The sequence below is a fragment of the Calonectris borealis genome, chromosome 4 (assembly GCF_964195595.1).
Source record: "Calonectris borealis chromosome 4, bCalBor7.hap1.2, whole genome shotgun sequence".
NCBI classification, from domain to species: Eukaryota; Metazoa; Chordata; class Aves; order Procellariiformes; family Procellariidae; genus Calonectris; species Calonectris borealis.
This window is the reverse complement of record NC_134315.1, coordinates 70601037-70625715: the sequence shown is the minus strand read 5'-3', so window position 1 is coordinate 70625715 and position 24679 is coordinate 70601037. Positions and strand designations below refer to the sequence as shown.

At 39.3% G+C, this 24679-nt stretch overlaps 1 protein-coding gene across 4 annotated transcripts in view; it reads right to left on the bottom strand.

The window, feature by feature from the left end:
* The window catches only part of INPP4B (inositol polyphosphate-4-phosphatase type II B), a 294823-nt gene extending 279111 nt beyond the window's left edge, over positions 1 to 15712 (bottom strand). For 2 of the 4 annotated variants that reach the window (XM_075150074.1, XM_075150077.1), the window contains exons 1-2: positions 14029 to 15711; positions 11253 to 11311 (exon numbers count right to left, since the gene is read on the bottom strand). In XM_075150074.1, the coding sequence (XP_075006175.1) occupies positions 11253 to 11311; positions 14029 to 14140 (171 nt within the window). In that variant the 5' untranslated portion in view covers positions 14141 to 15711. Of the gene's footprint in view, positions 1 to 11252; positions 11312 to 14028 lie in introns of all 4 variants that reach the window. The other 2 variants (XM_075150076.1, XM_075150075.1) reach the window with 2 other exon arrangements.
* Positions 15713 to 24679: the final 8967 nt, after the last annotated feature.

Genomic DNA, 24679 nt, shown 5'->3' with positions numbered 1-24679 from the left:
ACAAGCACAGACTAGCCAGAAGATCATCTTTGATGGTACAAGGGGCTCTACCCACGAGTTCCTTGGGCTGGCTGGCATCAATCACTTTGCAGCTGCAAGACGACTCTAGCTGTACATACACTCCTCTGGCTTCCCTTCTTCTCTCATCATCCTGCTCATACAAGCTTAAACCGAGGTTAATCAGCAGCCCCTGGCTTCAAAATCCTGCTTCAGGCCAAAAATTAAAGCAAGTTTTGCCCTCAGTGAATTACTTCAGTAGAGTGTTTTTTCTTAGGATTAGTTAACATTAGCATAAGATGTTCATTTGGCTGGTAACCTAAAACAATTATCTGAAGAGATTGCTGCTGCCATCTACTGACAACTTCCATTATAAACAAAATATAAAACAACTTAAACAGAGGTTATATTCTAAAATGAGTCAAACTGATTCAATAGGAAAGCCCAGCATGCACCAACCGGCAGCCAGGCTACATTACCTATCCAACAGGACATGGAAGCATATCCAACAGAAGCATGAATAACACTTCATATCAGGCTCAGACCGCTTTCAGTGAAGGAAGAATTTAGCAACAGTATCCTGACAAACTGGTTTACTGCCTTGTACAAAAGAAAACTGATGTAACCCATTGTTTTGGGGGTGGATTGGTTGGTTTGTTTGTTTTTGAAATAAAAGGTGGGCGGTTCTTCCTTTGACTAGTCACTCAGCACTAAAGAAATGTAGGTATACTATTTCAAAGCTCAGCCTTTAAACTTTCTTTCACACATTTTCTCTTAGGAGTAGTATCCCCATTCAGATTAACATGATCAAAACTGCCAGTTCTGTGCTTGGCTTGATAGTTTTCTCTTCCTAAGGGGCTCTTCACTGGAATGCGTTGTGAAGTTAAACAGTTTCACGGGCCAAGCAGCTCTTCCAGCTACAGTCGATACCAACTTCAAAACACAAACCAAAACATTTCCATGATTCCCTTCAGTGCAGATTCACTGACTGCAGCAAGAGTTGTCTCTTAGTGCAGCATGTTAATCCACTGGTATTATTAGTCTTCCTCCATCCCTAGGTTTCTTTCACGTGTTAAGAACTAATATTCAATGAGGCAACTGCCAAGTATTTTAGTTGCGGTCTACTCAGCTGGAAACTGCTACACATTGTCCGCTCAGCACTTGCGCACAGAAATTCAAAGCCTTTCTTGTTTCCAATATAGCTATCAAGTCTTCTCTCACCAAAACCAGACAGTGTAAGAGTCGTCTCTAAAAACCATAGCTTGCATCGTAAAAGTTCTCACCCAAATCTCCCAAAATAGCTATGGAAGCTAACAGAGTCCCGATCCTGCAACCTTATCTCAAATAGCCAATGCCTACTCAGCCCCAAGAGTCCCTCTGCAACCACGCATGAAGCTGCCCAAAAAAACCATCTGCCAGACCCCACACTCTTTGAGAACCACCACAGGGTTCACTGCAACACCAAATACAGCAAGAGCCAGTGAACCAAGACAGAACTGCACGGGGATGCTCTATAACCTTTTGTTAAATACAGTTATCTACACAATTATCTATTCTAAACAAGATTGGTGCTTGATTACTGCCAATTATGTAATTGTAACATATACACTGCCATATATTATGCAATTATATATATATAATGCCATATATTATGCAAAATAACATACCAATTGCTGCAGGAACAGAAGAGAACACAAACAACTTTAAAAAAAAAAATCTATTTCACTAGGTAACACCTACAAATTCAGTGATTTGCTCAGATTAAATGTGTATCTATATCACCAGAGCATTTACAAATGCAGATCAAGGACCACAGGACCCTATGATATTATCCACTGTATAGATACAGAACACAGATGTTAAACCACAAGAAAGACGGAGGGTTTATACACCACAAACATGCAAGCCCACATCAAGCCTACAGGTGAGCCAATGAACATAAAAAAAAACAACGGCATTATCATTGTGAACTTCTTGTACGCATCATAGCAAGGAAGATTTGTAAAGGCAGAACTTAAAGGAAGAGAATGAGATTACACTTTTTATTAAGTGTCTTGTTTTAGTACTTCCTTGTGGGTTTCACAGATCTATGAAAGCAGGCACTGCGTGCTGGGGACAGCTCAGAATCAGAAGACCTTTAAACGAAGAACAGGTAGGGTACTGGAGACTGGGAAAAATCTTCACAGTGAAAACAAAGAGCTTACAAAAGGAAGGAAGCCAGATTCAGATGCAAAGGAAAGAGTAACAGTCAAAAAAAAAAGCCTAGGAAAATTATTTTTGCAAGAGCTCTAATGGATATAACCAAATCTTGTCTTTCCCAAGATCAGGAGAAGGATATTTCAGTAAATGAAAACACAAAATACAACTATCCCAGTCCAGAGTTTTAGGTGATAGTGAGATGGAAGGAGTGGTCTATCTTAAAAAGAATCTGCAAAACACAGACATAGCCAGAACATGAGTACTTAGAAACACATTCCTGTTGAAAGCAATGCTAAAAATGGTAGGAGTAGCAGGAAGAGAAGTGATGTTTGCTTCAGCCATCAAAAGCAATAGGAGGAAGAACTTGACAGGAAAGATTAAGCAGCTGTTTGATTCCCGTTGAAATTGAATTCATGGCTAAATGCACAGGAAGAGGTCTCTGAAAGGCAAGATGAAAGTGTACTTTGGACAAACAGGTATTGAGGCAGATCTAGATGCAATTTAGTACTGAAGAATATGCAGTTTTAAGTTACATCTTTCTCATATATACTTCAACTCTAGGTACGGCACATCACGAATCCCTAAAAAGAATAAAGTCAAAGGAAGAAGTTAAGAACGACCAGGAGAAAATGGAGTCACAGTCAGAGGGTGAGCTAGCGTTGGAAGTGGCAGACAGTTGCATGAACACGAGAGATGCTTCTTAGCTCTCATTCCAAAGAGATTATTCAAAGGAGATTAGTAGAAGACTGTTCTGTAGAGTGGAAGGGATAGCAACAGGACCGGGGAGGATACTGGGTTGGAAATGCAATGGGTGACACTGTAAACTAAGTAGTAATAGACTTCAGAGAGAGAGAGTAATGGGCACAGCTGGGGAAACAGGCAGGTCAAGGACAGGTACGCACAAAAAAAGGATTAAAGCATGCTTATGCTATGAAAAAACTAAAGGAAAGGAAGACATTATGGAACAAGCTAAGCAAGAGATGAAAGTAGACACAGAAGAAAACCAGGAGACAGAATGGAATTATCAAAGCAAGCACATGTTATAAGAAGGTCTGCCTCCGACAGCAGTGGAAGGAAAGGGAGGGCTTCACTATCTGGAGAGCAAGTCAGTAACATCTGGCAGCAGGAAGGAGAAACAGCAAGATAAATAAAGGAATCAAAGATGGCAAAAAGGCAGCAGGGCTTGCCAGGATCCTGTTAAGCTGGAAAAAAAGAGATATAAAGTCTTTCAATTCATAGTAAAAATAGGAGCAAATAATTATTCTCATTACTTGATGGTTATAAATTGCATTTCAAGTACTGTTGGAAAGTAGACTGCAACAACAGTCAGCACATATACCTCAGTGGTACTGCACAGACTCTCAGTAACGAAAGCTCAGTGTGCCCTTGCTACCCCAAGGAGACATGGTGTTCTGGTGCCACTGGGCTTGCAGTGGTCTGCAGGACTCTGAAAATGTATGGGTCCGGGTCAGCACTACAACTGCTTCGGAGGAACAGCTACTAAGGAAATCAAGGGTTATGCTTGTCTACTTACTGTTCTGCCCCAACTATTCCAGACAACTTCATGCTCTCCACATTATCTCCCTTCATGAGCAATGTGAAGACAGCAGCGCCCTCCCTCCTAACACTACATTGGCATTATGTACATCACGCTTAATGGGGTTTTAAGGCTAGAGTACACAACATTCAACTAGCATAGAATTCTCTGCATAGCATTCTTCCAATTCAATATGGCTAAAACATCAAAAAAATCTTTTAAAAAAAATTCTATTTCAATTAAGGCATGCAAAAAAATAAGCATTCTAAAATGCCTTTACATGCCTTTACATGCCCCAACATAAGGGGCAACAAAACTGGTTATTTAAAAACAGGCCCAGCGTAAGTAAGGGACTTTAAACATATAAACGAGATATCTCGCTGACTTCATCCACGACTACAGTAACAGGACACAATACCTTACTAAGGCCGATTAAAAAGCCCACGCAGCAACATTCCTTCTCTCAACACAACCAAATTCATTTGAGTTCTTAACTGAACACTGCCAGATATTTAACTTACGTATATGCACGTGTGTATTGTTATATACATATAAAAACCTCATTCCAACAGTAAGAGGACAACCCACATCCCAGTTAAGTGCAGGCAGAAGTACATGCAAGGTTAGGGCTGAGAATGCTCAGAAACACACTAAGACTTCTGAGCCATGTAAGGGGTGGTATGGCTTCCAGATCTGCCTATGCCACAGTTTTGTCATTTTCTGCTTCCTTCTCTATTTAGCACACTTCCTACTGTAAATCAAAATCTTACCAACACAGCAACAACATATTTCACCGAAACTTACTGAAGGGATATTATATTACAGGCATAGATTCACTTACCTGTTTCTCAGCTTACAGACGTTGCAAAACATGGTCATAACCAACATCATACATGTAGTATTTAGCCAAAAAACACATCAGCAATGACATTCAATCCCAAAGCAATGCTACACAGTGCAGCAACACTTATTCCGGCTGCTCAGACCTTAACACTTAAACTGATACAGAGCATGCTCTAGAAAATTGAAATCACTGCTGAAAAATGGTTTATAAAAAGTACATCCTTAGCCAGAAGAGACACTTTTATTTCAAGATGCCCTGGAGAGATCACTGACTTACAGAATGCTAAAGCACACACACAGAGAAAACCCCATAGTCCAACAGACCAGAAAAGGCTCCACAGCTTCAATATAAATAAAGCAATCTCACTCTGTAAGAATATTTAAAAGATATCAAATTGGAAAGGAAAATACTAAAGCTACACAGCTATGCTGAAATTCTGCAAATACATTGTGTATGCCTGCCTAACTGCAGAGAAGATTCATTGATACATTCTCACATTTTTATGGCAGAACTTACATACAACTATGCCATGAAAACCTGAATAACATTTTCACAGGTGCATTACAATGTAATTCACATCAGAACCTCAAAAGTATGTCATTATTCTATTATTTCTAGCTTGCACGTGGTTCTCTGGTTATTGATTTATGAGTCAATCTGAAATTTTACTTTGAGGCTTTTCTGCCAACTGTTAATAATACATTACACTTGTGATAAATGCTGTAACAACATAATTTATGTTAAGCTTTCACAAACATTGCAAGAAAGCTTGTGATTATTGACAGCACAACCATTTAGATTTGCTCATTAATCTTGCGTACAAAATCTTAAGCCCAACAATCATTTGGTTTAAGGGAAGGTAATTCATTACAAGAGAAATCTCAAAATATTCACCACCTTTTACTTAATTCTCTCTGGTATTAGGTGTATTATAGCACTCCAATTTACAGCTGTGTAGTTAAGTCTGTCATTTCTTCAATATAAATCCCTTGTTTTTAGCGGGTTAGGAAACAAGCACATAGATTCACTACAGTACGAACGTGCCGTACAAGTTTGCTACCACAACATTGTTTAGATTAGAGAAAAAAAGACAGGTTTATAATTTTGTGTGTGAAGTATGACTGCTAATTTAAGATACTTTCAGCACTCATTACAGCTTTTATTTTAAATATGGTCATCCGTATAACTAAACTTCTTTCCTTCTACATGGTAATTTTTAAAAATCAATACATCATAAAAATCTTAAAAGGCAACCTTTCACACAGCAGCATGAGTTTATTGAGCCAGTGCACGGACAAACTGACCTCATAGATTGGAATGGTTACCTCCACAGGATCATTAAACCACAAACCAAGAAAGATTTACACAATAGACACTAATGACTCTCCTAGAGAATCCACTACAGACTATTGATCAAAAATCCATTTTTAAATAAATTACTAAATGCATATTCAAAAATAAGTCGGAATGTCAAAATGTTTACTCAATAGAACATAATGGGCCCTCTGGAGCTATTACTGAGATGCAAAAACATAAAAAGACACACTAAAAAGTACAGTTATGTGTAGATTGCAAAGTAATTTACAAAACTGGCTAAGTATCAGCATTACCATTTGGGAATATTAGTATATGTGAAAATGAACCATAGATGGGTTAGGCAGCTTCCTTCTTTACTTCAGTAGCAATCACTCCAAATTCACACATATTTAGCAAACAACAGTTTAGGTTTTTTAACCACAGGTGGGGGGGCAGGGGGGAAATCCAGCCCTGAATTGGCATGAGGATTAAAAGAGATTGAGAAAGGTTAAAGTAATCCGGTTACTTCTTTCTTGGAAAAAAAAAAACCAGGAAATTATTCTGAAGGACCTATGAACAGAAAACAAAGAAATGACACAGCGTGACATTTGATATAAAAATATGCACTGCTCTTTAAAAAAAAAAAAAGACGAGAGAAAACCATTGTTATAAATTCTGATCTGTAATTAAAAACAAAACCAGTACATAATACTGCAACCCCCAGAGAGATCTGAAACTTCTAATCAAAAGTCCCCTCCTATGCCAATGACAAAAGGCACATAAGTATATAATACTTATTACACGCATTAGCAACTGTTGCCCAGCAATCTTCCTCCCCGTTTCCCACTCACATGAGTTCTGGAAGAAAGTACCTCCCATGCTGGAATTGGGTAGAATCTAAGTAAATAAGTAAAGAACGCACATACCACATACTTTAGGTGAGGCACATATTGCTTTCTAGTTCCAAATCTTAACTGTTTTGAAAACACTATCTAATAATACTATTTTTAAGTATTTTGGACTAGGATCTGTAACAATTGCTCCAAGATTAGCATGAAGTCAAACTTTTCTCGGGAAGCCCTGCCACGCACTAGGTTCCCCAGCCCAGTCACACTGCTAATCATGGCTTTAGGGAGCACAGTTTCAAAACTGCTGCCTTCAAAAGCATCGTATACTGACTGTGTTTCATAGGATGCAAATGCACACATCTGCCATTTCCCAAGAAGTGGACAGAAAGCCTACACATGTAAACTCGAGGGTTTAGGACTTCACACAGGAAGGTATTAACAACATATAGTTCCCACAGGGGACTGTATCTGTGGTTGGCTGACATTGGCAGGCTGCCAGCCACCCACCCAGCTGCTCTCTCACTCCCCCTTTTTAACAGGGCTGGTGGAGAAAATAAAATTTCAAAGCTCATGGGTCAAGATGAAGACAAAGAGATCACTTACCAATTACCATCACTGGCAAAACAGACTCCACCCAGGGAAAATTAATTTTGTTTATTGCCAATTAAAAAGACCTGGATGGTGAGAAACAAAGAGAAGAACTAAAGCAGCTTCCTCCCATCCCCCTTTATCCCAAGGCTCAACTTCACTCCTTCATTCTCAACTCCTCTACCTCCTCCTCCTCATGCCCCCAGGTGGCACAGGGAGGATGAGGAATGGGGTTGTGGTCAGTCCACTCCTCTCTGCCACTCTTTCCTCCTCACGCTTTTCCCCTGCTCCAATGTGGGGTCCCTACCATGGGCTACAGACATTGAAGACCTGCTCCAGCGTGGGTCCTCTCCATGGGCTAGAGTTCCTTCCAGGAGAACCTGCTCCAGCATGGGCTGGCCATGAGCTGCAGAGTATTCAGGACATATCCATGTGTTCTAGCATGGTCTCCCCCACAGGCTGCAGGGGAATATCTGCTCCTGCACCTGGAGCAGATGAGCAGATCCTTCCTCTCCTTCTTCTCTGACCTTGGTGTTTACAGGGCTGTTTCTCACATTTCCTCACTGCTGTGCAGCATTTTGCCCTTTCTTAAATACATTTTCCCAGAGGCACCACTTGCTTTGCTGTTGGGCACAGCTGTGTCCTGGGTGGGTCTGTTGCAGAGCCCCTGATCTTGCCTCTGACAGAGGCCACTCCTGCAGACCTTTTGCTACCATAACTTTGCCCTACAACCAATACAATATGGTAGGGAACCAATCTGGAAAAAAAAAAAAAACCACAAAAACAGACAAACAAAAAAACACTCAAAAAAAAAAAAAACCAAAAAAAACCCGAAAACCTCAAACCATCCCACTACCCACACCACACAAAACCACACTGAAGCCTACAAAGGAAAAAAGTTTCACTAACGCTAGCAGATGCTGGATTGTGCCTCAGGCCTACAAGTAGGTCTACTTCTTAGCCCACTCAAAGTCCAAAATAACCAACTCCACTGCTAGACCAAGGAAAATAAACGTCCTTAAGATGCCTAATAGGTTATTCTGCAGCATCCAAATATGATAAAGTAGAGGAATAAACCACATTTTTTCCCCACACTGAAAAGGTACTGCCACACTACTTAGGATTTACAGCACAGATAAGTCAGGAAGCATCCTTTGCAATTTCATAGAGAAGATTCTTCTTACACAAGTAATATAATTCATGTACATTTGAACTACAATGAGTCTGTCATTAAAATATAAGCACTTGTATATGCAGACATGCACGTGCCTCTGACAGCAATTAATGAATAGCAGCAAATCAGTCTTCATTTCACAACAGTGACTTCTGGAGTTAACTGTTCAGCATTCGGATGAGCTTCTAAAACATCAGAGTTACTTTTCCTCTGTGTCAAGCCATAAGCCAAGTCAGGTTCCAGCAACAAAAATAGGAACATGGCTTCATCAGCTCTGTTCTGGGCACATATTTCACACATTACATTATTTGAATTAGCAAAGGTTTCAGTAGGATATTAAAAAGCAGAAAATTGGCAACTATGCTTATTAAGATGCTTAATAACTTTTATGGTAAGACTATTTTTGGTTATTATACTGGCAAACTACGCTCCCAAAATTCAAACTATGATTTCCTATGTCAAGAATCTGCTTCAGAGGGGATGCTTGTTCATTTCTAGAAGGACATGGGGAGGGAGGGGGAGAAATACAGGGTGCACTCCCTCACAGCACACAACTTGCTTTGGTTTTACTTAGTATGCCTATAAATTGCATCCTTTGAAACAGAGGTTTGAGATTGAAGAGAGATCTGTCGTTGTCAAAGAAGCTATGCTTTACAGCACCCAACAGATGAAGCCTCTGAAAATGACCGTTTCACAAATTCCTAGGATATAAGCTGACTAGGAAGTGCTACATCATTTAGTTTGATCTGTTCTAGACACTGCCCTTTAATCACTCAGTGGTCTCTGTACTGAGCCTAGTAAGTTGTGACATTTTAAAACTGAGCACCACATCTTACCACACTTGGGTTTCAGTGGCCAATCAGCCTGCAATCATTTTAATTTGTCTGACTTCAATTTCCAAGTTTTTCTCTTACTGTGACCTCCCTAATTAAAGAAAGTACGTGATAAAATCACCTCTTGAAAACACTTTGACATTAATCAACTCATCGGTCTTTTTGATAAGCTAAAATTTGTCAAAACTCCTGGTTCCTTCCACAATTTCTGCAAATTTTGAAAACTTCTTTAAACAAGGAAACCAGAATGAGATGCAGTTCTCTAGCATTGACCTAAACATAGAGATAAAAATCACCCACCTATTTAACTGGTTCAGTCAAACCACAGCCTTTCAAGGAGAACTCCCATTTATTTACTGTAAGCCTAAATCATTTCAGTAACAAGCTATTAATTTGTGTCTCGTCCTCCAAGTTTCTCAAAATACAGCTTTGCATTTGAACAGCCTGAGTGGACCTAGTGGGTTAGCTGATTTGCTTGTCCAACTGAGATTGCCTCATTCCATCCATCTGCACCTCATCTACACATAAAAAAAAAACCCAAAACAAAACACCACACAAAAAAACATCGCACACCATATGAGTACCAATCCACACTAAACCCTCTACTAGCAACATTAATTCTCTAAATTTCCAGAGCCAAACTGATAGCTACATTTGATTTCGGCAAAACTCTCCTACTCCTCTCTTCACAGCTGCAATGTTGATCAAAATATTTCCTGAAACTGTTTTACAAAGTGCCAGAGGCTCCCATGAAAATAGGATGCTTGGAAGAACATGGAGTAGAAGAGAGTAGTTTGAAACTTAAAGCCCTTAACTAAAAATAGTTTCTGCAAGTCATACAGCAGAACGATAACGTATGAGCGTGTGACAAAGGGGTGGCCATGAGCTTGCTTTCACCTACATAAAACTTGTTGGTCCTTTTACCACCCAGGGGAATGCAGCCCTACGAAACTCAAGCCAGAGAAACCTTTACGTCATACTGTCTCATTCTGTTTGCACACATACATAAATCTATCACATGCTCCTGAACAGTGCTTTGAAAGCAGATACTGCTTTAAAAGTATACCATATGCACACATTCATCACTATATTAAAATAAGCCACTATATCACATTGAAAAATCTTTCAAACAGAATATACAATCTGTCAAGCAGTACTATCATTTCCGTCCAGCTGCTGGTCCATACAGTATAAAAATATCCTAGGAGCCAGTTATAAAATATTTACTGTTAACAGGTAAGTGTTCATACTACTCCCTAATTTTTTACAATCCAGTGCTATTTTCAGGCAACTACAGAAGCAGTGTTCAGACAGAAAGGGTAAGAAAAAGAGTAATTCCACACTTAGTGCTTGATCTTTCCAGAGGATGAGTGGCCTCAACTCCTAATAAAGCCAGTGGCAAATGAGGGCACTCAACAGCTCCTGCACGACTTCCATTGCGTGTCAGGGTCAGACCCTATTTTAATAGGCCCTTCATTTTAGGCCTATAATTGCTTTTTACAACAAAGGAAGAGAAAATAACACCACTCTTCGTAACAAGTTTAGTTACAAAACCACACTAAAAAATTGCAGTGAGGGTCTGAAATGGCATCTTGAACATTACCACAATACCTCATTTAGCGGTGAGATTTTCCTTTCATTATTCCAATGGATTTTGGTGGAGTAATTCTGGATTTAGACCCCTGTACGTTATGAGCAGAACCTGGCCATAGAATATTTATGATTCAGCTAAAGGATGTTGATATCATGAAGAATACCTAGTGTTATAGAAGGCAAACAATGGAATTTTTTTCATCTCCACTATTCTAATAATAGCAATTTTTTTTTTTTCCTCCCTAAAAGCACAATGCCAATAACTATCATGAAAAGGGATTACTCAAGTTCTTACTTAAGATTAGACTAACACATCAAGAAAAGCAGTAGGAAAATTAATTACCTTATTTTTCATTAGAAAAAGCAGATTTCCTTTCAGTCGGCACCATCTCTCTCTCGGTTCTGTATGCAAAGAAGTAAGAGATTAATAAAAACAACCTTTTGTCTTCACACATTAAATGCTTCTTAAAGAAGATGCATTAGTTATAAAGGTCAGAAAATAAAATCATTAACCAAAAAAAGCCAGCTTCACTCAGCAGCTGCCTATGTACAACATGCTGTTAAATGCCAAATAACTTCCCAGAAGGTTTCTTCTACTCTGCAGCTGAGAGAATTGGTGACTGCGGCATACACTCAACTGTGTTTTCTCTGCTTTTCTCTCTTTTCCTCACATGGGAGCAGAAACAGCCACTTTAGCATGGAACGGCTTTTGCTCCCATCATTTCAAGAGACGAAACATAATCCTTGTTAAGACACAAAAACATTTACTATTCCACTTAGATTAGAACATGCTAATCTGAATTTACAATTTTCAGAAAATAAAAATGAGCAAATGAGACCTAAATATTTACAGTCACTTTGCTATTACTATTTTACTACACCTTTTAAAAGAGCTTAACCGCTGGCAATAACAACATATTTGTGTTTATACACACATGCAGGCACGTAATCAAACTTTTAAAGACAGGGAATGTTTCAGAACTTCAGGGTCAGTGAGTGGGTCAAAAAACTTTAAAAAGTTATTCTTCCTAAACTAGCCATTTTTAAAATGGCATCATTTTTCTTTTAAAAAAGCACTTGTATATGTATCTGTAGGTACAGATAGATACCCATACCTATTACAGATATATACAGATATAGATCTCGCAGACAAACGTGATCTCTTTCAACAAACCCTACATCACTTCTTAACAGAGGAAGGAACAGCTTTACAAAAGTGTATTCTTCTTTATTTTTGAGAGGGCACATGAGACCCCATGTCTCCAGACAGCAGCCAACTTTGAATGGCTGGGGAGCTGGAAGAAGAGCTGTCCCCTAAGGTCACGTTACTGCCTCTGTGGAACTCTTGTACTTCCCTCAAAGCTGGCCGCCACTAGAGACATAATACTGACCAGGGAGATGTCTTGTAACAGTAAATAAATAACTACAATTCCCTTGTCCTCTTGATAATTTCGATTAAGATGTTTCAATAGGCAACGTTTAAAAATCAGAATAGCTTTTCCCCTACAAGAAAGTGGAAGGTTTACACTCGCAGGCACTGGGACTTACAATAACTGTTTTCAGTTATAAACGGGGTTTGTTTTTTTTCAGAAAAGAAATTGAAGTTCCTGGATCTTTGCAGACCCTCTAAAGTGCAAGAACAATACAGAAAATAATATAATATAAATTGATGCACATCCACCAACTATAAATCTAAACACAATTATCAGATCGAGTATGTTGTTTTACAGTACAAGTACAGGACTCTGCTAAGACTAAATTCCACCCTCCATAACCCTGCGTTATGAGCATCGGAAGGAAGGAATCCTATCACATTCACACTGCAGCTTTTTATAACAAAAGATATTTTTGTATAGGATTGGGAAAGTCACTACCTCGTAAGTGTGAAAAATAAACAAGTCCAAAGCTTAGTCGGACTAACGATGACAAGCCTATCAGTAGACAGCATATACAGTGACCAAAATGCCTCGAGAGAAATGACCCTTCTCTCAAGGGGTCATAATCTGATTGCTGGGAGCCAGAAGGATTTACCGGGCAATAGGAACATCCTACACATGCATAGCAACTTAAACACTTTCCTAGAATCCACCACCACTGACCATGGCATAGATAGCCCACGATACTGGGCTAGATGAATGTTTGGTCTGTCTCTGGCCAACCTAAGGTTTTTAGCAGCAAAATTAGCAGTCAACATATTCGTAAGTGAAGAAAAATTCAAAATATCCTCATGAACATCAGATATTCACTGGACAGGGCTCGATAGACTGCCTACGATGAGAAGACAGGGAGAGAATCCTGTTGAGGAACCCCAAAGCAGCCAGAAGTGGATGCTCACTAGTACTCTGTCTAGGAATTCCTGCATCCTCCACAGGAAACTCTGGCTATTTGTCACCAGAAAACGTATAAAATACTCTGAAAATGTGGCACAAAATTTTCTCAGCCCCTTATCATAATTGAGTCTGTGCTGTTTTGGGGTTTTTTTTCCCCCCTAATAAAATAAAAGTAAATATAATCACAATGAAGATCAACTGGGACAAGTGAAAATAAAACATTTGCCGTTGCTGAAATTATTGCATTAGGACTGATTTTACAGCTAAACAGGAGCTATTTCCTAACAGCTACCAAGGGAACAGACATTTATTCAAGCTTACTGGAAATTGAAAGACATTTAGAATAAGATCATAAAAGCCTGAAGAAACCTGCAAAGGAGGTGGGAAGTGAGCAATAGAAAATCTGTAAAGATAAAAGAACACAGTTTTTGGGGGTGGGAGGGGTGGGGTCCTGAGGAACTGGATATCTAAACTTTAAAACATGGCAACTAATGATTGGTGACTAGCAATCACTAGTAGAAAACAATCTTTCTTTACAGGAAAAAATAATAATAATGTTAAGGACTGAGTACTGTTTCTCAGGTACATGACAAAGGAAACTTGAGAACTTGAGCAAACTAAAGAGCTAGCTTTAAAAACTTTATTTAGAAAGGTATTTAGCATCACTCAAGCATCAGCAATGAAGAAAACTGAAAACTGAGGTGTATGTAATTAGCGAAACTGTAAGCTGACAACTGCAGAAAACATGCGCAACTACCACAGGTAGTTTTCAGTGCAAGTCATTTTTACCTATTAATTTTTCATCCCCGACCACTCTGCAAATCTTCAGTTTTCCTTCCTTGTCAAAACAACCTGATGGTCGCCTGGCCAGCGAAGCCAAATCTTTAGCATTGAATCTCATGGGGTTGCCAGGGAAGAGGATGAAGATGAGTAAGAGGTGGAGGAGGACAATGATGATGCTAGTGAGTTTGTTGAAGCTGAGCAAAATCTAGGCAGCAGATATGAAGGTCAACTGAAATATTAAAAACAAAACAAAAAAAGAAAACGAGATGCTGCTGTTTATTGTGATTTCCACTCTGTTGTGCACTCCAAACACTGTACTTTCTTTCATAGTATGGGAGCAGTGTAAGTAATAGAGAAAAACCAAGGTTACATAGGTGACATCATCTCCCCACACACTTTTTAAGAAAGAAAATTGTAGTTTTGCTTTCCAGTGTCTCTATAACCTCCTGCAGAAGCTGTAATTTTACGCAGTATTTCCACAGTTTATCAATATTGCTAAAAATATATTTTGGCTGTACGCATATAAATAACTAGAAAGCTCAAATATGCATTCATGGGGCAGGGGGATGGGGGAAAATTGCCTTGTACTTTCATCTGCTTCACAGGAACAATAACTCTAATACAATACAAAGTGTTAACTATAAAAGTTCACCACACACTCAAGTATTCATGTTTTGCTATACTGACACTGATTAGGACACTGAGTGCTTCCCTTTTGTTCATGGTATATTCTAATAGTTTTCAAGTCTTTTGGAACATTTTCTTCTGTGTTTTCAGAAAATGAGTTGCGCCGCCCCACTCCAAAAAAAACAATTTTCATTTATTAGAATTACATCTACTAAACTTAGTGAAAAAATTATACTTGACACTTATATAAGAGATCTTTGTTTCTCTCAGAGCCCCTCCTCTGTTTTTCTGAAATCATTTTAATATTAGGTTCAATAGCTGTAGTTTTGACCAGTGGAAGTTTGGAAACAAGTATTTTTGTGCCAATTGCAGTTAACACAGCACCATTTCACACTGCTGCAAGAATGAGAAAATAAGACCAGAAAGATAGTTCCAAATAGAATAGATCTAATAGAATAGATCTTCCTTTTCATCCCCGAAATACTCTATGCTCTTAATATCCAACCCTTTTGTACAGGCCCTTCTCAAAAAAAGAATTCTTGGTACCACCCTTATACAATGAAGTAACAGAAGTTTGTCAGATGAATTTTAATACTCCTATACACTTTAAAAAAAAAAAAAAAGGCACCCAATCCTCAGCACTTGAGCTTCAGAAGCCAGTTCTTCAGAGGACAGCACTGACATCTTTATCTGATGAAGAACTACAACTCTTAACAACTCCTGATCAAGCTCCTCTCACCTGTTGAGCTGAAGGACAAGTTACATCTTCTGCACTGTATCTTTCTGTGGGCCCTTTCATTCTTACTTTTCCCTTTATATTCACTTTCTTTGCTCAAGTTTATCCCTCAGTCAATGACTGCTGCCGTGTCCTTTAATTTCCAATCACCAAACCACAGCCAATTCCAATAGCACAACAACAGTGAAAGCAGACCAAGCTTACCTATTACTTTGTACGTATGAAATATGGCCAAGCCATAAATATGATGTTCAGAAGACCAATCTCCAAGTAATTTTTACCTCCCAGGAAGGTTCTACAATTCTATGGAGAACTTCCATAAAGCTAAAAGCTCTTTTAAGTTTCCCTTTCATTATCAAATACCCTTGCAAGCAAAAAACCGAATATGCACAAGCAGTCCCAACACACATCTAAGCAGTAGAAGGTTGCAGCTTCAACCTTTCCATTCATTCCCCCATATACACTTTCTTCCTTGTTTTCCCTTTAGCATCAGCGGCTATACTTCTTTTTTTTAAGCCCATCTTCATGCCTTTGACTCCATTTCATAATCTTGTTGAAATTATAACCTCATAACCTTATGGTCATCACAGAACCAGACCTGCAATTTACAACATACAAGGATGCTGCTGTGCCCAAAACGACCTACTGACTCCAAGGGAGGCTCCATGCAGGTGCAGCTGGCTGCCTATGTTTTGTAAATTGATAGACCACAACTGTGGAAAGATGAGTCATACAGCACTTACAAAAAGGGTATTTATCATACACTGTAATCTAATACTACAAGCATATTCAGCATTGAAGACCAAATCCATCGGGGGGGGCAGGGGAAGATGCTGGCTTGGCCACACGATACACGAAACCCAGCCACGCTGACCCTTGCAAAAGGCTTACTAGGGCATACAGGGACTTTGGGACTGGCAATGTGTGTATTCCTACTAGCCTCTGTGCGCTGAGTGGAATTAATTGTTGGTTTTGTTTTACAGCCACAGACTGTATTTTTAACAACAGAGCACAGTGTTTGCAATAGACCTATTTGTTTTTTTAAAAAAAAAAAAAAAACAAACATAAACTTGGCAAGGTAAATAGTTTTTGTGATCTCCAACTGCGCACTGTTTTGTTACCGGCCGGTCCCCTCTCAGGCAGACACCTTTCACATAGCTCATTGGTAGCCTTCTTGTTTTGGTGAACACAGTTCTAGAAATTCAACTGCAACCTACTCAGTTATTTATTTGTGAACTAATCAGTTCCAGTCCATTTTATAAACACCTTATAAATCTACCCTAATGTCGTGGCTTAACCTGGCAGGCAGCCAAATACCACGCAGCCGCTCACTCACTCCCCCCGCCCCCCAGTGGGACGCGGAGAGAATCGGAAGGGTAAGAGTGAGAAAAACTCATGGGTTGAGATAAAGACAGTTCAATAGGGAAAGCAAAAGCCACGCACGCAAGCAAAGCAAAACAAGGAATTCATTCACCACTTCCCACCGGCAGGCAGGTGTTCAGCCATCGCCAGGAAAGCAGGGCTCCATCACGCGTAACGGTTACTTGGGAAGACACACGCCATCGCTCCGAACGCCCCCCCCTCCTTCTTCTTCACCCAGCCTTATATGCTGAGCATGACGTCATATGGTATGGAATAGCCCATTGGCCAGCTGGGCCAGCCGCCCTGGCCACACTCCCTCCCAGCCCCCTGCACATCTGGCAGGGCATGGGAAGGTGAAAAGTCCTTGACTAGCGTAAACAATACCTAGCAACAACCAAAACATCAGCGTGTCATCAACATTATTCGCACACTACATCCAAAACACAGCACTATACCAGTTAATAGGAAGAAAATCAACTCCATCCCAGCCAAAACCAGGACACCTAACCAGCATCTTCAGCTACGTACAGTTACTTTACATGGCTTCAATCTTTTTGAGTACGAAGACTCTGTAAGTCTGATCCCAGATGGAAGAGTCATTGAAAACCGTCAATAACGGAATAAAACCTATGCTATCAAAGTAATGAAGGTTACTGGCTAAACTCTAATTATACTTAAATGCAGTAATTGCTGTAATGCATGGACATCTGTACTCCACACAGGACTGCAAAACCCAGAAGACCAGGGGATGAGACAGGTTGTAAACTGCTATTTAAGAAAGCTTTTGCTTTCCAGCAAAGGAAGACACAGACCCAGGTAAATAGAATGTTGGGTTTCTGGAAAGGCTATTAAAAGGAATAAAGAAACGCCAGGAGGAGACGTGCATATTGATTTTGTTATTTTTTTCTCCCCCAAGGGAGATGGTCTCTCTCTTGCACTCATCTATCAGTAAAGTGGTAACGGCCTAGAAATTCGTTTTATCACATCTGTGCATCACTTGCTCTGCATATGAGCCATAACATGTAAATCATGTGGGACATTAAGAGTGGTACACAGCAGTTAAAACCCTTGAGACAGCATGCTTCAGTACATATAAGCCAGTACCAGTCTTGAAATGCAAGGCAGCTGGGCCAGCAGAGTTCCACAGTGATAATAATGAAGGTGCCGTTCCCTGGAAGTTTGCCAGAGAAGGTAAACTAATCTGACAATGTCTGAATATTATTCCCACCTAAAAGGCATAAGAGACCGTGGGATTCAAACTGAGGTTTAACTTAGAAACTCGATGACCATCCAAAGGCAATCACAGCCAGTGTTGACACAACAATAAAATTACAGTTAAAAAACCCCGATAGAAGTGTCTATCTTCAGCTGCAGCACTGGGTCTCCCTGAAGGAGCAGAAAGACTTTTTAGCTCAATAATCCACTTCCCTTCTGTCTCCATTACGGAATAAAGCTGTCAGTCAGGGAAACTACTTAGTCATATAGTGCCTTTAAATGTTTCTCCTAGCTAATCTCTTTCCTAGCTTGAACTCAGATAGGAAAGATATTATCTTCAGTTATTTAATACTGGTGGTTCAAGAGACAGGCATTATTTAATACTCGTGGTTAGAGAGAGGCATGCTGAATCTAAAGTCCCTCTCAACATTTTTCCCCACACAATCACCACAACCATAATTTATAAGGAAACCAGACCAGTCAATTACTTTGCGAGTGGCCAGGAAAGAAAGAGGTGGAGGAGTCTACGTCCTTGGAAGCAATAATTTTAGAACAGATGACAGTTTTGACAGCTCATGGACCACAAAATTTATGAAGTCTCTGTTGGATATCCCCCGTCCCCCTGCATTAGCAATTATAGTTTTCCCAATCACTTTCTATGGACGTGGAATAATCAGAACTATTTGATTCACGTGACGCAGAAAAAGAGCTGAGACGTATTGTAACTGTTAAGCACCAGCCGTATAGTTGCACATTTTTTATTATCACAATGAGAGGAATGTACGTTTTTGATCATTTGAAGAGACGTAAAGACACCTATTACCCTATACATAAATGTTAGAAGTCAATCAAAACTAGTAGCGTGTTCAAGTAATCTTAAATTACAAGGAAGTTTTATCAGTCAAGACCTGCACAAAATTGACTTCAGCACGTAAGACCAGCATGAAAAAAGCTACACATTGAAACAATTTGCAATGGATCTCCAACTCTTGCACCCTGCAGGACAGCTACCAAGATGTATTTTACTAGTTTCGGATAACCACCACGCTGTAGCTGTCCAAAGCAGTAAGTGCAGGGGGTCACTAGTGCCAACACGAAAGAGAGTAACCACCTTCATGGCTGCATACACTATGCTGAAACAACACTTTCAGCACTATCTTTTAGGTTCCAAGTTTTCTTATGTATCTTAAGCGCAGTTCAACATTAAAGAAATTAGCACATAATACCTTGCAGCTTTCGTTAGTACTGCATTTTATTCTAGTTATTTTGGTAAAGTGTTAAAACACAAGCTTTCTAATGATGCAATCTCCTAAACCTCTAAAACAAGGTCAATAAAATCGGCTGCCCAATTTCACTAGTTTAGCAATTTCAAAAAGAAAAACATTAGAACTCATGTCTGCAAGTCCTCAGAGACCCTGCCAAATACATTCTAAATTTCCCTTCTCTTCCTTTGAAAAGGTACAATATTTTTAGTTCACATCATTTTGTATGAAGAACTTCTTTAATCTTCGGAACACACACAGAGCAGGAAACAGCCTTCAAAAGGAAAGCTGCAAAATTAGTCCACAATTTTGTCTTCAAGAACGATACTCTTTTTAAGCAAAGAGTTATTGCTAATTCCACATACTGTCTCTTTATTTTACCCATAAAGTAATTATTAGGCCATAAAATATAAATAAGACACATTATGCCCCCCCATTAAAATTCTCCATTCTATCACTGATCCCCTGCACAGTCAAACAAAACACTAGGTTTTCTGTCTTGGATTGAGGAAATAAAAGCGCAGTGCAGAGTCAGCAAAAAGAATTAATATATAACAGGAGTTTCAAATATGCAGATATACTGATATATCTAAATGAAAAGTTTGAAAATCTAAACTGTATTTCAGTTTTACCTTGAAAATCATTAACAGGTGATCAACTGATTAGGGAAGAAAACTGTCCTGCCTTACATAAATTCAGAGACTATTCCAAAGAAGATTTCAGGGGATCTGCAGATGGCAACCTTAATACGAAAGGATGTAACAGTAGGGGAACATTCATCTTACAGCTGAATCTTCCTTTTAGTATTTCTTTTTCCCACTGAGGTAAGATAGGCAAGATCTATATACCAAGTATCACTAAATGCTAGGTTATTTACAGAAGGTATCTATTGGCAATCCGAAGTTATTCCTTTCTATATGAAGTTACAGATGCGTATCAGCTGGCTGCACGCAGTCAAGCTAGCTGATTCTAACCATGGAAAATTTCAGTTTATTTCTAACTTTTTGATCTCTTCACTGCTGTCTCCTGACTATTTTATTTCCTACTAGCAAGATCAAAGCTAGGCTGATCATATATTGTTTGTAATTTTCACTTATACTTTGGTAGGCCGCCAGTACTATTGTAATCTATTTGAACAGATTATCATCTTAAACGAGTTCAAATGTTGCTTCCTACCATTTATCAGCCATTGTGGCCTTCAAAAAAAAAATCAGAATAAAAAATGACAGGCCTGCGATATTCAGCAAGTTAGTGAGTCATGTCACTTCCTAGGACACCCTTTACTGATCTCTCCTAGTTTGCATAAAACAACAATAACCTAGAAAAACAATTCTGAAATTTTTTTTTGTGTATAGAGGGAAGGTAACATAAACATTAAATAGTTACCTGTTTTTCCCAGTAGTACCAGTGGTAATTTCAGTTGTATTTTATGCGGAAACACACACACACCATATTGTAATAACTTTTATGCCTTTATCCTCCCTAAGTTCTCAGATCCGTCACCCTTCCCTCGCAGTGCCAGCCTTCTTCCAAGGGAGGCATGACCTTCCAATGGCATAATACAGCACCACATAAACAAACCAGCACCCTTGTATCAGTATCACTACTGTCTGCAAGTCCCTTTTAAAGTTTTAAAACTAAGACGACTTAAAAAAAGCTGTGAGAGGTGAGTTATTCTATTTGGAGATAGATAATGAAAAATAAAATGCTGGCTTGGCTTGAAGGAATTCCCTTCAGCTGAAAAAAAAAAAACCAACCACACAGAAGAGCTCTGTCTTCCCTTCAGCTGACAGACTCCCCACAGTCAAGCAAATTCCTAAATGATTCTCGTAGTTTCCCAGAGCGCAGATGTGAATTTTCAGAAAAATTCAGAAAAATTTTGCTTTCCCTAAAAAGGGTAATATAAGTAATCACTTACTGCAAACAGGTATCACCTGGCACACCCGCTGAACGATGTACTTCTAGCTACTGACACTGATCCAGCTGAAAACCAGCTCTGTGAAAAAGTCATCATTTATCAATTGTGGGAGTTGCCCCGCGTGGTTCACAGCCTAACAAACCGTACCACGCAAGGCAGAGGACTGAACAAGAATGAGACTGCTGCTTTCACCGGCACGGCCACCTTACCGTGACTCGAAGTGCTCGAACTGCAACTTCCCTCAGGCTGGGCTCGAGCGGCCGCTGACCTGAGAGGGAACGGGAGCCCTTCTTCCCCACCGCAGCACCAGTGCTGATGCAGCCGCACAGTCAGCTGAAGGAACTTACCTTGATGAAAACCAACCTAATCAAGCTGTTCCCTGATCAGACTGGCTACCTGGCTGCAGAAATGCCGGTGCCAGCCCAATACAGAGGACAAAAATGTGCACCCACAGGTAATCACAGATGCGTCAAGCTTAGTATGATGGTATAACTGCAGCCTTAGGACAAAATTCACGTATAAAGGACGTCAAACAGTCCTTACTCAACAATCCAAATTAATCCACGAGCTTTTCTCCAATCTCCAACTGTACTTTCAAGCGACACTGTCTTAAACTCCTCTTTCTCCCGTGTCCGCCCAGGTGACTGCCTGCCCAGCCACACTGCCCTCCTCCCACTGCTGAAGAGCCCAGCTGCACTGGCTAGGACTTTCTTTTAGGCCAGCAAGAAAGCTGGATTATGGAAGTGATCCACTTTAAAACCGACGCTCGAAAACAAATAGCAGAAGATTAAGTCAGTCTTCCAAAACCGTATTCAAAGGTGACTGCATCAATTAATGTTTCAAAGACATCAGCTACACACAAATGACTCTGTTAATACGAGTTCAGCCACTATTATGACACCATGGTTTCAGCACAGGTGGTCTCCAGCTAATTAGCATTTCACTCACTACTTGGTTACAAATTTATTTACACAGCAGATTCCCTTCTCTAGTCTCCAGGAATGTAAACACGCAAACCTTTTGTAACCTGCCCTTTCGAACAAAACCAAACCCCAAAGCAAACCTGAGTATAGTATAGCTCCCTTCACTAGGAGCTCCTATACACGTGACAGTAGGCAAACCCGTCTGGAGGAGGTAGCGTGCTGGGACCACCGATCCCATAAAGAAAGGGATGAGGGGAGGGCACAGTAAACAGTTTCAAAAAAATATTGCACTCTATTAAAAATGGTAGCATGCTCCATTCTGCAAGATACACTATCTGAGTGGCAATAACTGGAACTTTTGCCTCTAGAAGACTTATTGCCTCTCTCTTCCGATATCTGTAAAGATGCAAAAGATAGGGACAAACTTAAAATACAACATTGCTATGATATCAATTTTACTGGTCGTTTTTACTATAACAGACAAACTACTCTACTAAGACTGCAGCTTGTACTCTGTAAGATATAGGATTTTTTTTTTAATCCTAAAAAGTTTGCAGTCCCCAAACAACTTGAATTCTTAGCCTTTTTTGCTTTGCATCGTATCCTAGAACCAAGCAACTTTGACAGTCTTGGCATCTGTATTGACAGAGGGGAAAAAAAAAAAAGATCACTACATTGCTGAAAAAAATATAGTGGTGAGAGTTTCTCTCTACTTCTCCCCATCCCCCAAATTTGTGATATCTGGGGTTTATCTAAGCTATAGATATTAAAAAGATTTAAAGATTTTAACAGCAAATTTGAGAGATTTGGGGTTAACTTGAGCTCTAAAAAGATTTTAGCTAGAAGACGACTGAGTCAAGTCCCCCACATAAAGTAAAATACAACATAGTATCATATTTTAAGATTAGAGATATAAAGTACTTGAGATGTAAAGTACTTGGAAGAAAATCCCTTCACTAAGTTTCAGACAGCTCTGGAGTTCACCACCATTTTTCTTTTGATATTAACAGGAAGAAACCCCTCCCATTTTTCTCAATAGTATCAACTCTGCTTTGGCTGTCTTTTCCCCATCTTCAAGAAAGTAACAGAAGTTTTTCCGTACAGAAACTCTTTAACACACCTATGAAGACCCAGCAGAGGCTTCAATTTTACTACCTCACAGTCAGGGAGGGACCATGAGCTCTCCTGCTCCTGCACTTTCCAAGGGAAAGAGATTACTGGGTTTCCCTCAATTACCTCTAAAGGTAATTTTAAAGCAGGAAAGCATGGAAAAGTAAGGGAGATAGTATTTGTTTATGATATTTAATTTGACTAATTGAAAGCCAACCAAAATACCAGAAAAAAAAAATTCTTTATATGAAGTACATTCCCTACTTAAATAAGCTACTCCTGAATGTTCACAAATATCTGGTTACCAACATTTCTAATTAAAAAGCTAGTATCATTGTTGAGAACATAATTGCTGAACAAATAAATCTAGGAAATGGTGACTTAGTGCCGTTATATTAAGGAAGAGCAATAAATCATTTTAACTGTGTCTCAATAATAATGATTCAATTTCTATATGCAATGGAAGTCTCAGTTCAGCAGAAACTATTATGTCGTCTGGGGAAGGGAATATTCAGGGATAGACACAAAACAAAGTTATGGGGGGAAGAAATGCAACAAAATTCATGGAACATGAAAATCACTACAGGGGTTACTGCTTTATACTGATCTGGCAGCTACAGCAATAACAAGTCATTTATTGACCTTTTGCCTCAAGATCAACGACATATCCTCAAATTAGCAGATAGGAGTAAAGTTTATGTATTTTAAAGAATGAATAAGACACCTCAAGAAGACTTACAAGCTTCACAGTTTTTTTTAAACCAAGCTGCTGATGAAATCTCCCTAAACTCATACAAACTGGAAAAAGATTAGAAGAAAGTAAGAGGTGATACTTTAGAACCACAATTTGAATCCAAGGCCAAAAGACGATACAGAAGACAATCAAGCTCTCCCCACATACCTATTTTAATTAAGATTAGGACTGCTCAACCTGCATATTTGCAAGTACAAAAGCTCTCTTCCTTGATTATTCCACGGTGACCTATGTGACTGCTGATTTCGTGGCTGCAGAATTCCTTGCTATTGCAACCTGCAAGCGACACAGACACCATGTGTGGAAAGTCAAAACCTACTAATGCCTTCCCATGCAGACAGGCAATTCGGGAAGTGTAACACTTCACTCGAGTAAACTGAAATTTCCTGTTCCTGAATATCCATCATTACACTGCCTGTTTTTGCTAATATGCAACTTTTCACTAGCTGGAAATACAGAGGAAATAAAAAAAAAATCCTGGAAAATAAATTAAATCTTATTTCATAAGTTCTTAATTGGGCAATAAAGCCATATATTTAACTGGATTTCTGCATACAGTTATCAACTCTGTAACATATGACACCCTATTCTCTTGGCTATAAGGGGTCATGGGCAAATGTTTTGTAAATATTTTTTTAAACAACCTTAGTCTGGAAGAAGTTGGAACTGACAAATAGCCCAGCTACATAAAACCCACCAAAAATACATGTTTTTTCAGATTAAACACCTCATGCAAATACAAAAAGTTCA